General features: G+C 61.2%; 1 protein-coding gene across 5 annotated transcripts in view; it reads right to left on the minus strand.

Moving 5' to 3' along the window:
- The window catches only part of PTPRF (protein tyrosine phosphatase receptor type F), an 87,107-nt gene that overhangs the window by 15,813 nt on the left and 55,524 nt on the right, over window positions 1-15,770 (minus strand). For 2 of the 5 annotated variants that reach the window (XM_046010924.1, XM_046010934.1), the window contains 13 exons: window positions 13,563-14,144; window positions 13,188-13,324; window positions 12,552-12,696; window positions 8,858-9,163; window positions 8,066-8,259; window positions 5,208-5,234; window positions 3,823-3,940; window positions 3,165-3,743; window positions 2,429-2,526; window positions 1,995-2,248; window positions 1,807-1,900; window positions 1,005-1,220; window positions 534-688 (listed from right to left, as the gene is read on the minus strand). In XM_046010924.1, coding sequence (XP_045866880.1) covers window positions 534-688; window positions 1,005-1,220; window positions 1,807-1,900; window positions 1,995-2,248; window positions 2,429-2,526; window positions 3,165-3,743; window positions 3,823-3,940; window positions 5,208-5,234; window positions 8,066-8,259; window positions 8,858-9,163; window positions 12,552-12,696; window positions 13,188-13,324; window positions 13,563-14,144 — 2,905 coding nt within the window. The remainder of the gene's footprint in view (window positions 1-533; window positions 689-1,004; window positions 1,221-1,806; window positions 1,901-1,994; window positions 2,249-2,428; window positions 2,527-3,164; window positions 3,744-3,822; window positions 3,941-5,207; window positions 5,235-8,065; window positions 8,260-8,857; window positions 9,164-12,551; window positions 12,697-13,187; window positions 13,325-13,562; window positions 14,145-15,770) is intronic. The other 3 variants (XM_046010943.1, XM_046010949.1, XM_046010956.1) reach the window with 3 other exon arrangements.

Genomic DNA, 15,770 nt, shown 5'->3' on the forward strand with positions numbered 1-15,770 from the left:
CTAATAGGTGGACGGACCAGTCCCTTGTGATAGGGACTGCAAGGGAGGAAGTTTCGAGACTGGGACAGCCGTGGCTGCCGTGGTTGCACCAGGAGCGCTCAGTCACCATGTGTACCAAGTGAACATCAGTGGGTGTGGGGGCCTACTGGTGGGTCTGTACCTCTCGAGGCCTAAGTGGGAGAGCCAGGCTAGGGAGCCACCTAGGGATGGCGGCAGAGCGAGTGCTGAAGGTAGGAGACCAGGGAGGGCAGTGTCCTGAAGCTTAAAGACAGACATGCTCACATCCACCGAAACAAAGAGACAGATGGACAGACGTGCCCAGGGAAGCAAGTGAACCAGCCCGCTGTGAAGCTTTGGCTCCTCGTTACACCCAGGTTAACACACACACGTGTACACACGCTGCTTCTGCTGTTCCAGGCCTCCCATTGAGCCCAGGAGTGGGGCTGCCCTGTACCTGCATGACCCATGCCAGGAAGGCCCTCCGAGTCCAGGGGAAGGTGGCTGTCCCCTGGAGCCCTGAGTGTAGCACTCACCTCTTGAACAGGAGGATGGCAATGACAATGAGGATGATGAGGATGACTGCCAGGACGGGGCCTGTCACCCACAGCATCTCAGGCTCCTCCTGCTGCTGGGCTGGCGTCACCTGGACCACAATCTCGTCGGAGTAGGGGCTGGAGGCATAACGCTTCTGTGGCCCAGCAGAGGAACAGCACAGTCATGAGCTCAGTGTGAGTTCCCCCACCCTCTGCCCACCCAACCTGGAGGAAGGGCTCTAGGGATGGGCTGTGCGGGGTTGGATCCTGAGCAACTGACCTGAGCCTGGCCAGCTGACTGAGTCCCCAGGGCTAGATCAGGTCTGGCCTCCTGGGTCCTCGAGTCTGATGGCTTCTGAGATAACCTAGTGCAGGTCCAGGGTGTCTGGGGCAGCCCTAGGTCTGGGATCTCACAGTGTTTGAGTCTGGCCCACTCTCAGGGTGTGGAGAGCCCGGGTGGCTAAGGCTGACCTGGTCCATGGGTTCCTTCAGGGAGGCGAGCACGAAGCACTGATAGCTCAGGTCCGGAGACAGGGGCCGGTTGTAGAAGCCCCGGTAGCTCTTCTTGTCCCCCAGGGTAAAGGTCTCGGGGAGCACGTCCACCTGAGCAGCCACGTAGGGCTTCAGCCGCTCTGCCTGACGCCGACGTCGCCGCTCCCCACCACCCTGCTCGATGGCCTCTAGAAGCTGACAGAGCAGAGCACGGGAGTCATGCCTGACCTCAGACCATGTGCCCCTGAGCCTGTAGCCTCAGAGTCTTTCCCCCAGGACTGAGGCCAAGGTTCACCTTCTGTGTAAGGGGCTCGAGCCTGGCCTGGCCCCCTATCCTTGCAGAATAACATCACACACCAATGCCACTCCCTGCCCCCCATGCCCCCAGTTACCCCAGCCAGAGGAGGGCTTCCGGATCACCTACTCCTCACCCTAACCAGACAGGGCTGGCTCCACACCTCTGCCAGAGGAGGACAGGGGAATCCCGGTATGCTGGGGGTTCTACTCCAGCCCCCCAGGACTGCCTCACGTCTATAGACTCGCAGAGTGTTCCCTGCTTCTTCCCATCCTGGGGGATCCTCAGCCAAACCCTCCAGGGAGTCTCTGTCAGCCTCCCAGGAGCTTTCCGTGAACTCCCAGGGGGCCGCTTCAGAGTCCCATAGAAGCCCAGGCTGCCAGCCAGAGCAGCCAAAGAGGGATTCCAATTTGGGGGTGTCACCGGGGCCATAGTCAACCGGCGTGATGGGGGCCGTCACGAGGGGTGCCCTGTCCGCCCAGGCACCTCGTCCAGCTCAAGCTCCTCGGGTGTGGTCCATCTTGGGGCCAGCATGCTCCCGCCCACGCGGTCGATGGGCACCACCACGATGTAGAACCACCTGAGTGGGCAGAGCGGGAATCGGGGTGGTCATCGCGCCTGCGCGGACCGGGCCCCTGGCCCCACCCGGCCCCAGCCTGGCCTCCCCCACACACCTGATGAGGGAGCTATCCTGCACTTGCGGCATGGAGAGGGTGAAGCGGCCGTCCTCTATATAGGCGGAGGCAGGAAGTGGCTTGTGCGGCAGGAGGTCCGGGGCGGTGCGGATGGACACGAGGTGCTGCAGGCCCCCCGCGCTGCTGCCACGGTTCATGAGCACAAACGAGTACTCTGTGTTGGGCTGCAGGTCTGCGATCAGTTTCCGCATGGAGTGCCCGTCCACTTCCACGCTCTGCCCGTTGTACAGAATCTGGAGGGGACAGGGACAGGCAGTGCACGGAGATGAGCCTCCCTATCACGGGCCCACGGGCCAGCAGGTGCGCACGCCCAGCCAGGAATCTGCGTCACCATCGCCCACGCGTAGGACTGGAGGACGGCCCATGGCAGGCCTGCGTGTGTGCTGCGCTTGGCTGGCAACAGCTTCACCCACCTTGAAGGGGACAGCCGACTTGTAGGAGTCGGGGACCTCCCAGCTGAGTAGCACAGACGTCTTCATTGCAGCGGCCACGCGGAAGTTCTTGGCAAAAACTGTGGAACACAATGGGGGGTGGGGAGGGGAGTCAGCTCTGGCTATGTAACCAGGCTGGGGTGAAGGATTCCCTGCCAGGAGGAGATGCCGGTCAGGGATGGGGGGTCAGGAATGGCTGCAGAGACCGGGTACCCCACTCCTAGCCAGCTTCCAATCACACAGCTCAGCTCTCCGCCCAAACTCCTCTTCACAGTGAATACCGAGCCGGGCAGATGCCACAGGACCCGTGGTCGGGATCTCCAGAGGTGCTGGTCAGTGACCAGATGTCAGTGGGATTTGGTCATGAGCAGCATGTGACCCCACACCAAAGCAAAGTGGAGCGCGTTCACTAGAAGTCAGTGGGCCATGACCCCGAGAGATTAGTGTCCCGCACCCAAGAATGGTGATGCAGTCAAGAGATCAGTGGGTCAAGGTCACGAGAGATTGGAGTCACACAGCAGAGGTCAGTAGGTCAAGGAGAGCAGAGGTCAAGGGTGGCACACTGAGAACGTGGCGCCTGTTGGCTAGAGGTTAGTGGTCACGGTCATGAGAGACTGGAGGGTCACACAGCAGAGGCTGGTGGATCACAGTCGCCAGAGGTCAGTGGGTCAAGGAGAGCAGAGTTCCCCAGGCGCGGCCACGTGCCCGCAGCACACACCTTGCTCCACGGGCATGGTCCGGGACTGGATGCTGGGGCTGAGTGGACCGGCGCCTTTGCTGGTCCGTGCGCGGACCTTGATGTCATAAGTGGTGTCCGGCTTGAGGCCGGAGAGTGTGAGGCGGGTGTTGGCCGTGAGGTTCTGCAGCTCCTGCTGGCTGTTGATGTCACGGAACACCACGGAGTAGTTGGTGATGCGTCCATTCCTCTCCGCCAGCACCGGGGGGTCCCAGGTCAGCTCCGTGGTGGAGGTGGTCAGCCCTATCACACGCAGGTTTTGGGGGAAGCCGCTGGGCACGTCTTCGGGCGTCGTGATCTCCTTCTCAAACTCCTCACCCAGGCCAGCCCGGTTCTTAGCGGCCAGCTGGAAAATGTAGGTGGCTCCCTTGTGCAGGCCGATGACCGTGAAGTGCTGTTTGTCCTTGCCGAAATCCATGATGTTGGGCTCCGCCTCGTCGGCCCGGCGGTACCGCAGCCGGTAGCCCAGCAGTTCTCCCGGGAGCTCCTTGGGGGGCTGCCACTGCAGCAGCGCCGTGTTCATGGCTGTGGTGCTGACCATCATGGTGGGCCGGCCTGGGACTGAACAACCACGCGCTGGGCTTCGGTGCTGCCTGCCCGGCCGCCCCACCCTAGGCTCCATCCCTGATCCCTCGCTCACCTGCCCCAGTCGTCGTGACGATCTTGGGCTTGCTGCGGGCACCATCCCCCTTGGTGGTGTAGGCGGCGACGGTAATGGAGTAGGTGGTCTCTGGGGTTAGGCCGCTGATGGTGGTTTCCTAAGGAGGAGGAGGGGCCCATTGCCATCACCAGGGAGCAAGGAGGCCAGACGGTGCCAGGCGCCCCGGGACCTCAGCTGGCAGGGAGGCTCTGGGGCACACAGGGCGCCGTGCAATGCTGGACTCTGCTGGATGCGGGGCAGGCAGGTGGGACGTGGGCCTGGAAGGACCCGCCCGTCCCAGGAGCTGCACATCTGGAGCACACAGCACCCCCTTCCTTTCAGGTAAGAACAGAAGGCTAACCCGTTCCCCGACTCCACTGTACCACAAATGCCACATCACGAGGTCTATGCACCGAGGACACACAGCAAAGAGCTTTGCACACACATAGCACTTGCACGGCTCTTGGCACACACACACACCCCCACACCCATCCACACCCACACCCATGCCCACAAGCAAGATGGAATGGGCCAAGGTGATATCCTGCAGGACCAGGCCAGGGCCCCACCCAACCTCATGTGGGAATGGGCTCTGTGAACACCGGAGGCCTTATGATACTTCGTGTGACAGAGAGGAAAGATGAGGACAGGAAACCCACCCCCCTGCGGGGAACGTAATGTCCCCACTGTCCCGGGTGATGCCCAAGAAGTCAGCCAGGGCAGCGTCTCCCAGACTTGGCAGGCCCTGCCTATGCCCATCTCCAGCCGAGGCATCATTTCCAGACATGCGGAGAAACCCCACAGGAGGCCAAGCCACGCCACACGGAGGGGGGAGTGGGAAGAAGGGAGGGGACCACCGTGCAGTGGGAACAGAGCTGTCACCACCAACCCTGGCGCCCCTCCAGCTCTGAGTCTCAGGTAGGGCTGCTGCAGCCACCCCGACTCCTTGCAGAGACCCTCCTGCCCCAGCTGGAGAGTGTCCCAGGGCTGGGGCTCCAGAACGCACCAATGCCGGAACCAGCTCCCCAGGTTTCCCTCCCAGCCTGGGCCCCGGAGCCGGTGATTTTTCACTCCCGGGATCAATAATGCCTAATGATCAGGATCGGATTTAACTCCATCCCCCTCTGGCCAGAGCAGGGGCCAGGCCCTGGTCGATCACAAACACTGGCCTGAAATTGCTGCTCGACAGGCGAGAAGTGAGGATTAGAGGAAACGCCAATTGCTGCTCAGCTCGCCGTCTGAGTCTAAACGCCAATTTTCTCTGGATGTGGCTGGTGCCCTGTGGATCTCGGTGGCTCAGGCTAGGGGGGAAGGCGGTGGAGGGGAGCGTCCCACGAGCCCAGCCTGACCCAGGTCTCGCCCACGCTCGCACACCTGTTACTTACATAGTCCTCGGACTCCTCTGGCCGCCACTGACCGCAGGAGGGAGAGAAAGGGAGACAGAATGTGAAGGACTCTGACTGGAGCGGGCCTGACCCTGGCAGGGCAAAGGGAGGGCGCGGGCATCCAAAGGGCCTGCCCACGGGGGTAGCACCTCAGGCCCACTCCCCATCCGCAGATCCCAGCAGCCCATGCTGTTTGCCGGGACTGAGGAGGCGAGGGAGACCAGGAGGGCACCCAGCCTGATGGGGGAGGGCTCCCAGCCTGACGGGGGAGGGCTCCAGGACACGCAGGGAGCAGAGTGCCACGTACAGGTGCTTTGAGGGAGAGGCCGCCAGACATGGGGCCTGGGAGAGTCTGGCCTGGGGAGTCCTGGCCTATGCCTGTTGTCATGGTATGATTATTCTCCTTTCACTTTCTAAAATCTCCCAGTTGGGAGACAGATTACACAGCTAGCCCAGGCAGGAGCGTATCCCAGGAATGGTGAGAGCTGCACGGGGCCAGGAGGCTGGGGGCAGGCTGGCCAGCAAAATGTTGAGAGTGTGAATGCCAAGCTTGGAGCCTGGGCCCTTCCCCACAGGCACAGGGGAAGCTGCTGTTCCTTCCTGGGGGTGTCTGAGATCTCACTGCGGTAGAAGGTACACTTCAGGGCTGGCAATGTTGCTGTTTCCTGGTACGCTCTTCCTTAGGCCACAGTGCGTGTAGGTGCACTAGCTGGACAGAGGGAGTGAGGCATCCCTTCTGTGGTCCTGTGGCACCAGAGGGCCTAAGCCGGCCGGCGTCCAGCACAACACAGGGAGACAGCCCTCGCAGGCTAGACGTACCATGCGGTCCTCTGGCCCAACCACCCTCGAAGTGCTGGTTTGGCCTCTACCTGCTGACCCCAATTCCCCCTGTTCTGGGAAGCTCTGCTGGAAAGGTCTCGCAAGGAACATGGCACAGAATATGGCAGGAGGCCATCCGTGGATCCCTACTGGCTGTGGCCACTTTCAAGGATGTGGCTGGACCCATTTCCACTCTAGGTCCCTTGTCTTGGGGAGGAGGGGTAAGACTCTCACTGTCCGAGCCAGGCCTGGGCATGAGGGTGCACAGAGCACCTCTCTTGTGTCAGAGGCAAAGTGAGGGAGAAGGAAAGACATAAAGTGGATGAAGCAAAAAGGGGGAGAGATGACGGAGTGTAGCCGCGGGAAGGAGAGGGGAGAAGGGGCCTCCCGAGAGAGGAAGGAAAAGCATACTGTAAGCCGCAGCTACACCTGAGATGGAGACACACGTAACAGGTGACAGGTCTGGCTGCGCACTCGAGGGGACATGATGGTTCTTACAGAACTGACAGGGGTCCCTCAGCTGAGCAGACAAGCTGGGTGAAGGAGGACAGGCTGTAGTATCCTTGACACAGTGGTCAGGGGACAGCTAGGCCCTGCGGCCAGGCTGGGAACGAGGCCCTCCAACTTCGGTTGGCCCTGGAGCCTGCTGTCATGGCATGCCTGAGGCCCCAAGGACAGCGTCCCTCCTCTTGTGGCCCAGCTCCCTTCCAACCACTTGGAACCAGAAGGGGGCACCTGAAAGGGAGGCTCCGAACCCCACTGGCTGCAGCTGTGCCGCAGGCCCCCAAGGATGGGAGGGGCCGGAGGGAGCCCATTCCCGGGATGTTTCTGGGTGGGTGTGTCTGTGGAGACTCCAGGAGGAGCCCCCAACCTGCCCCAGGAATGCAGGCGGGGGCACATGTCTGCCTCCTCCACCCCCATTCCCTTTGTGCGGGGCAGGCTGAGAGGAGGAAGAGAGCACCCCCCGGCCAGAGAGGAATTTTGCCTGAGTGCTTAGCCCATCCTGAGCACAGCATGGAGAACACGGGGTCTGTCCCTGCACCTCTGGGCCCGGCCCGGGGTGGGGGGGGGAGCAGGACAGGGAGGGCACATGGGCTCTGAAGGGAATCTGGGCTCCTTTTCCCAGGGCTGGCTCAGGGCTGCCCACTGTGGGTCCCCTCCCAAGGTCCAGATCCTTGCTGGGAGGCCCTGAAAGCACACCACACCCGGTGGCAGGACTCGTCGGCAGAATATCTGGGGAGAAAACTTGCCATAGCTATTACCACTCTTTCCAGGAGTCCAGAGCCTGGGTTTCTTGTCTGAGCTCAGCCACTGACTACCTGGGAAGTTCTGGGCCATTCACATCACCTCCCAGTATCCAGATCCTTTCCTGGAATAGCAAACCAGTGCTCGGGATACCCTGGGGACCTTACTTCAAGCTCACAGGCGAAATCATTATCCCCTGGAGAACAGAAGCGCACGGAGGAAGACATGAGCCTGGCTTCCAGGCCCAGAGCAATACCCCAGCTCAGCCATTCACAAAAATCTGCCACGACCAAAGGCCGAGTGAGGGCAGATGGTGGCAGGAGCGCCGTCCCTGCCCTGGCTGGCAGAGGAACAGTCGCCCAGCCCAGCACCGTTGAGGAGGAAGGCAAATCTTAAATCTCTGCCTGACAGTGAACATGCTTCCTGTAAAACACAAAGCAGGGCTTGTGGGGGCCGAAGCCTGGGCTGGGCCAGACAATGGAAGCCGGGGTCTGTGCTCCTGACTGCCAGTGCTGGTATCTGAGCCACAGAGGTGACTGCCACGCTGGGACAGTCACCAGGGCAGATGGGGCTGGCATAGCTCAGGCAGACCCAAGACGGAAGAGGAAGTGTTCCTGGAACCCAGCCCTAACCTCCCCGTCTGAGCACCATCCAAGCCTGACACACAGCAGGACATCTCGGCGACTGAGTCCTCTGAAGGCAGGCAGGGGAGGGGGCAAACCTGGGCTCCACAGACGCAGAGAGGCGTGCTGGTCTTGTCCACCTTCCCACCCCGCCACCTCCCAGTGGCGCACCTGGGCCTCCGCCAGCATGACGTCCTGGATGATGGGTGGGCCACGGGGCTCGCCGTTCTCTAGTCGCACATAGGTGACCTGGTAGCCACGGATCTGGCCGTGCTGCTTGCTGGGGACAGGCAGCTTCCAGGAGACGTGTACAGCAGTGGAATTCAGTGGCCCCACCTCCACCTTCCGCGGTGGCCCACTGGGCACTGGGGACCGGGAAGAGAAGACAGTCAGGCCTGGGGGTATGGACCTCGGTTCAGGGGGGCACAGCACACTCCAGGGCCTTGCCTTTGCACTCCACGGCCCCGGGAAGGCTCTGATAGTTTCTGTAGACTGTCTCTGCCGAGAAGGAAGGCCTGCCGACCCCTCGGGCCCTGAGCTACCTCACTTGGGGGGGTAGGGTAGGGGTTAGGCACCAGGCCACCCTAAAGTCAGCACAAGCCATCTCAACTCCTCCTGGGCCCCCACATCACACCAACGTCTGGTCAAGATGGAGTCTTGTTGATTCTACTCTGTTTCTTGTACCCATCTTCCCAGTCTCCACCTCCCAAATCTGAGGCAGGGCTGCTCCTTCTGTCTTAGCCTTGCCAGGCTCCAGCTGCCTCGGAGCTCACCCTGAAGGCAGGGATCTGGGCCCAAGCTAGCCCACCAGTTAGTTACATTTCCCCAGTGTGGGCTCTTCAGCCTGTACCGGGAAGGCCTGCCCAGCTTGCGTGAGGCAAAGGCCCTGGGGATGCGAGGTGGGTGGTATCTGGGAGGGCTGTCTCCCCTCCCCCCACCCCTCCCCCTGGCGCGGCCGCCTACCGTCCTCATCTGTGCGCACTAGCACCGGGCTGCTCTCCGGGCCGGGGCCCACGTCTGTGTGCGCCCGCACCCACACCCGGTACTCCGTCCACTTCTCCAGGCCCACCAGGTCCCAGCTGGAGTGCTCGCGACTGATGTTGTCCACCACATGCCGCCCTCGGTCCTCGCCGTCCACTGCCTCGTAGGCCACCGAGTACTGGGTGATGACGCCGTTGCGGCTGGCGGCCGGTGGCGGGACCCAACTTACCCGGACTGTGGTGGAGCCCGTGCTCACACAGGTCACCTTCTGGGGAGGGGCAGAGGGGGCTGGGGAAGACAAATGGGGGGAAGCAGGCAGATGGAGGGTGGGGGTCGCAGGCACGGTGACTGGTTACAGAGGATGGGACACTCACTCAGGCAAGCTACTCCCTGAGTGCAGGATGGCAATCCCAGGGCCCCTCCTAGGCAGGCTGCCACCACTGCCGCCAGACAGCCCGCCTCCCTCTGGACCACAGGCTACACACACACACACACACACACACGGTGTCTCCCACACATACATATGGTGTCTTTCACACATATGGAGTTCTAACAGCACCTCACACACACACAAGGTCTCTCCCACACGTACGCTGTCTCGCATAAAACACATACCCTGCCAAATACACACAGGCGTGGGCCATGACTCCTGCTGCTGTGCCCGTGGCCCCTGGCAGGACTAGCAGCCCCAGTGACTCTTCTGGCACAAGGTCGTCGTGACCTGGGCCTACTTGGACAGGGTGCCTGTGCCTGAGCCAAAAGCAGCCAAAAGAGCCAAAAGAGCCAAAAGAGGCCAGAAAGGAAAGAGGCCAATGGCCCAGGCTAATCTGGAGAAAACCCACCCGTGGTGGTGTTCTCACTCACGGAGCTCCTTGGGGTTAGGAGGCAGGTCTGTGCCCCCCACCCCTGTTCCCAGGTCTTATCCACATGGAGGAACCTGGTGCTATTATGTGGCTTCCTCTGCCCCCACCCCCTGCCCCGGGCACTTCAGCAGTCTCCCTCCCGCAGCCCCTCGTCCCCAGGGCTTTTCCCGCTCCTGCACTGCTGTGGCCACGCTCTAGGAATTGCCACAACTCAGAATGGGCCTACTCCCCAAACTGTGGCCTCCAACATCCCCTTGCAGACCCTCACCTTGTCCCAGCGTGGCTGCTCAAGGTCCCCAGAACTGTGCTGGCTCTTCATCCCCATCCTGGACCACTGCCCATGGACCTACCATTCTTACTGCCCTTGGTATAGGGCTTTGACCCCGAGGTCCTGCACCTCAACACTCCACATACCCCCCAACTCCCTCACCTACTTCTCCCACCTCCTGTCCAGCCCATGCCAAGCCTTGGACCCAATCCTCTGCCCTCTTCAAGCTGACCCTGGGGCAGGTAGAAAAATGTTGCCTGCCCTGGAAGGCTGGGATCCTATGAGCACGTCCCCAGTGGCCTCACCTGGGCCTTACTTGCAGCCCGCGGCCTCTGTTCTCTGCCCAGCTCCCTCCGCCGCTGCACACAGAACGCTTTCAACCTCCTCCACGCTCTGCTAACCTCCAGCTCTCAGCACACAACCGTCTCCCACTTTGCAGAGAAATCCGAAGCCTCCCACCAGCAGCTCCCTTCATCTTTACTAAACCCACCAAACAAATGCAGTCTCCCCGAGCCACCCCTGCTTCCCATGAGGAGGGAGGCGTGCCCTGCCTGTCTAAGGCGGCGCTCTTCCCTCCACGCTCCTTCCCCTTCCCCCAACTCCCGAGTCTCCAAAATCCTCTTTCCCGAATTTTCGAGTTCTCCGTATGGAGTCATTCCTAGTAACACTTAAACATGCTCAAATTTTCCTACTTTAAAAGATAAATCCCATGCTCGGGCCCACAGCACCCTCCTCCAGCTGCAGTGGTCCCCTCCCTCCAGCTGTCCTCACAACCCTCACCGCAGGACCCTTCTCCTCCAGGTACCTGATGCAGTAGCCACTCGCACCTGTGTTCCTCTGGACTTGAGGGCTCAGCAACAACACCTGGAATGCTCCTTCAAACCCTCTTCTTCCAACCTCTGAGACATTTTCCTCTTCGGGATTTCCTGCTGTCTCTGGTCATCCCCCTCAGGGTCCCCCACCTCCGGCTCAGCATCGCCACTCGCATGGCGTAAGGCCTCCCTGGCTGGGGTGCCTGGTTCGGTCCCACTTCCTACCCTCTTCCCAGGTCTATACACACAGAATTCGCCTGACGTGCCCCTTGCCCTGGGCATCCCAAAGCCAGTCCGTCACCTAGGCCCAGGCAGCTGGCACCCTCAGATGGCTCTCTAACCCACCACCACCACCGCCGCCGTGTCCGAGTTGCTATCTTTTGCTTAGACGGCCGTACAGTCTCCTACACGGTGTCTGGCACGCTGCTGGGCTGTCCTGGGCATTCTCGGCCAGCAGCCAGCCAGCTGCTTCAGCCACGCTGGCCCCCTGCTCACCCCTGACCACAGCTAAGTGCCTTCCCTTTTTAGGGCCTTTGCACCTACTGACCTCCTGCCTGGGGCCCATGTCACTCGCCCCCTCAGACCAGATGAAGCTCCCATCCCGTCATCGCTCTACTCTGTCTCCTCCACAGCACTTCACACGAATGCAATTAAGCTCATTTGGGTAACTGCAGGTCTAACACTTATATGCCCCACCAGACGAGCATCCCTGCAGGCAGAGGCCATGTCCGGGTCATGCTGTCGGGCCCGCACTGTGCATGGGCCCCCGCAGGTGCAGGTAGGATGAATCCGTCCACACTAGGTCCCGCGTGGCCTCCCAGCGTCACTGGCACATTCACACACAGTCCCACGTCACCTGAGCCGCCGCACAGACACTGCTGTGTTGAAAGCTGCCACATGTGCTATCTCAGCGCCATGGTCCCATCCAGCCACACATCTGTGGCCCCCACTGTGAGGACATGAAGCCTCATGGCCATTCAGTCACTGGGGCACACCAGACACGTGCTCCTCCAGGTGCGGCACAGCCACGTGGTCAGACGGGGCCCCACGCGGCCTCACAGCATTCATCTCAGGTACAAAGGAATATGGTCAGCACACAGAGCCGCAAGGCTGTCACGCAAATGGTCTCGCAGACTGTCTCCCACACGGAAGGCCGTGTGGTCCCAAGGCAGGCACGTAGACATTCTCAGTCACACAGGCTCGTTCTCAGATGTGTCCCTACGTGCGGCTGGCTCAGCGTGAGATGACAAGCTCACATGCTCCTCTCATGGTGGGGGTCATGAGGCAGGGAATGCAGGTGATAAGGGAGATGAGATGTGGGGATATGGAGAGGGAGGACAGCTGCCAAAGCGGGGACATGTCCGAGATGCGGCCAGCGTGGCCGTCCTACCACTGAGAATGGCCTAGTCAGCTAGTGTGACCAGCACAGATTGGGGGAGTTGTGGGGGGTGGATGAGTCACAGACACAGAACTTACCTGGCCAGCGGGGGATGGGGGCAGGGTGGGGGTGGGGAGGGGCAGAAGTCAGGTAGGGAACAGCGTGGGCAGCAGCTGCCTGGATGCAGACTGGCGGGAACTTACCTGTCCCTCTCTCAGGGTCCAGACCCAGAGCCCAGACCAGAGTCTGGTCCGGGGCCCAGCAGACCAGACCACCCCCCTGGTCAAGGGGGAAGCGTGTGAGTGTCTGTGTCCCAGCCCAGCTGTAGCAGGCAGTGGCCTCCGGAGACACTTACTGGACTGTGCTGTGCGGGCCTCAATGGTGGGGGTGAAGACGCCCACCCCCATCTCGGAACGGGCGGCCAGCTGGAAGTGGTACAGTGTGTCAGGCTTCAGGTCCTCTAGAGTGTAGGAGGAGGTGGGGTCGAAGGTCACCTTGTGCTGGAAAAGCAGGGAGCACTCACTGACCACTCTGACCTCAAAGGTCCCTCAGAGGCTGTTACCCAGCACGGGCTGTCGCTGACCCCTCTGGACCCGCTATGGCTCCAGGGATGGCTCCAGGCCACAAGGCCACCTGGACCACACAGGGGACTTGGCGCAGCCCATGCCACAGATACCTCGCCGATTACACGGCCACGAACACCTGATACAAGGGCCTCTGGTGGGGAATTTGAGGGCTCTGCCATTGCCATGTAAGCCACAGGCCCTAAGAGACCCAAGGACAGACCTGGGGACCCTGCCCCCAGCACAGGGGTGACAAAGAGACAAAGAGGGGTGACAAAGATCATATGGGCCACATGAGCCCCAGGGCCCCAGGGAGGAGGCAGGGGTCCTGTGTCCATACAACTGTAGAATCCAGAAAGCCTGCGTGTGTGAGCCCCCCACGGACAGAGCAGCCCTCCTCCCCTCTCTTGTCCCCACCCAGCACTCACCTGCTGGCCTTCATCGTCTGCTGCCCAGTACACCAGCTCATACTTAATGATCCGCTCCTGCGGGGGCAGCAGCCATGACAGCTGGATCCTGGTGTCCGATTCCGCCTCTGCCTGGAAGTCCGCCGGTTGGGCAGGCACTGCAACACCCCCACGCCATGCGCTGTGAGCCTCACCAGTTCCCCTCAATGGCAGGGGTGCCCAGAGAAAGGAGGCAGGGGAAGATGCCCCTGGACCCCTGTACTGTATCCCCAGCGACCACACACGTGTGGAACGCAGGCCCCCAGACCCCTGGTGGGAGGGCAGGGGCCCCCGCCACAGGCTTGGCCTCCCCGGCCCCCGCTGCCGATGCCCGGCCGGCGTGCTGCCCACGCCTACCTCCCTGCTGCGTCTTGACCTGGATGGTGGGGCTGGGGGGGCCATCGCCCACGGCAGTGAAGGCCAGCACACGCAGGCTGTAGGTGATACCGGGAAGCAGGCTGCCCACGGTGGTGAGGAGCCCCGCATCTGTGTTGTGCTTGTGCCAGGCGCTCAGCGGGCGGCGGGAGTCGGGGGTGTAGTAGACGCGGTAGCCCCGCACCAGGCCGTTGGGTTCCTCGGGCGGCTCCCACTGTACCAGCATGGTGCTGGCGCTCAGCATGCGGGCCTGCACTCGGCGTGGGGGGCTGGAGGGCGCCTGCTCCCCCGTGCGGGCCCGCACCGCCTCGCTGGGCGGTCCCCGGCCAATGCTGTTCACCGCCAGCACGCGGAAGGCGTACTCCGAGAAGGGGCTGAGGCCACCGATGCTGTAGCGGGTGGTGGCCACGCCATCCACCTCCTGGAAGGGCCCCTCCGCGCCTGCCGCGCGGTACTGGATGCCATAGTAGGACACAGGCTCCGAGTTCCCAGAGTCCCAGGTCAGGGTGACGCTGGTGGCGGTGGTCTCTGTCACCACAAGGTCAATCGGAGGTTTCGGCAGAGCTGGGAACAAAGTGGAGGCTCAGAGCTGCCTGAGGTCATGACCCCAGAAACCAACCCTGCCTTTGGTATTATCCAGAGTGTGGTCAACCCCTGTAGCCCACCTTGAAGAACGGCCTGGAAAGCTCAAGGTGACCTCTAAGGGCCCCACCTAGTGGAGAAGGGTGACACTTGCCAGTGCACCCAGGAGCCTTCAGTCATCTAGGGTCTGCCCGCACTGTTTCCAGAACTCACTGGATTCCCTCCACCCCCAACAACAGACCCAGAGGTGGTGCGGCCTGACCAGGTCTCGTGCAGGTGGGAAGTGCACAGGCTGGAAGGCGCGGGTCTGCCTCTGGGTGTAGCCTACGCTCACCTGTGGCCACTCACATATAACTGGGGCTGGTGCCTGGGAGAGAGGTGCCCAAAAGAACAGCCTGGATTTTAGAAAGAGTGATGGGGCTGCTGGCCCTACACCCCTATGGGTTGGCTCAGATGGAACATGGAGCAGTCCCAGATCTACGGCCAACCACTCAACAAATAATTACCAAGTGCCTACTGGGTGTTGGGCACTGCACTGGGGCTGAGGACACAGGGTCACACAGCTGGGTCACAGCCCTGCTCTTGTGGAGTTTATGTTCTAGGATGAGTGGAAAGTGCCGAGTCCATAATCATGACTCTGGGACATGAAAGAACAGCGGACAGAGGGTGCTGAGCCAGAGAAAACCCATGAAGGCCTCACAGAGCCGAGACCCGGGCAGGGAGAGGACCAGCATAGAGAGGGTGCGAGGAACTAAGCCGAGCCAGGAGGGCCGGGCAAGGTGAGTCAGGATTCTGGTTTTTTTTTTTTTTAAAGATTTTATTTATTTATTTGACAGAGATTTCAAGTAGGCAGAGAGGCAGGCAGAGAGAAAGAGAGGAGGAAGCAGGCTCCCTGCTGAGCAGAGAACCCCATGCGGGGCTCGATCCCAGGACCCTGGGATCATGACCTGAGCCGAAGGCAGAGGCTTTAACCCACTGAGCCACCCAGGCGCCCCAGGATTCCGGTTTTAACCCTAAAAGTAATGCGAAGTCACTGGAGGGCCATTTCTTTCAGAGTGGTGAGATCCTGCTTTATATCTAGCTAGAGACCATTCTAGCTGCAGAACAGAGGATGGCTCTGAGGGGGCAGTGGAAGCAGTGAGTCTGGAGGGGTGTGCGTGCCTGTCCCAGGGCTTGGGCAGAGAGCCCACATCTCCTTGGCCACTCTTTCACCGCATCCTTGTCAGGGGGCTGGTGAGCCTGAGGGTGTGGCGTGTGATGGCTAGGGGGCCGTGCTGTGGCATCAGACCCCAAGGGTCCAAGTCCCTGCCCTGTCATTCACTCCCACATGACCCTGTGCTTCAGTTTCATCTGTACGAGGGAAACGAAAATGCCTACCTCCCAGGCTAACACAGACTGAACAGGGAGATCTGTGCTTGCCACCACGGTAACTGCCACCAGGACCTCAGTACCTGGCTATTATTACGAACACCAAGAATCAGAGAAACCAAACCCCTCTCTCCACCACTGAGGGCTGGTGGGACTCCAGGGGGCCGAAGCAGGGGACAGTGACCCCTCGACTCCATGCATTCCCACAATGGCCATACGCCCTGCCACGGATGCTGGGAC

The sequence above is a fragment of the Meles meles genome, chromosome 1 (genome assembly GCF_922984935.1).
Source record: "Meles meles chromosome 1, mMelMel3.1 paternal haplotype, whole genome shotgun sequence".
Taxonomy (NCBI): Eukaryota; Metazoa; Chordata; class Mammalia; order Carnivora; family Mustelidae; genus Meles; species Meles meles.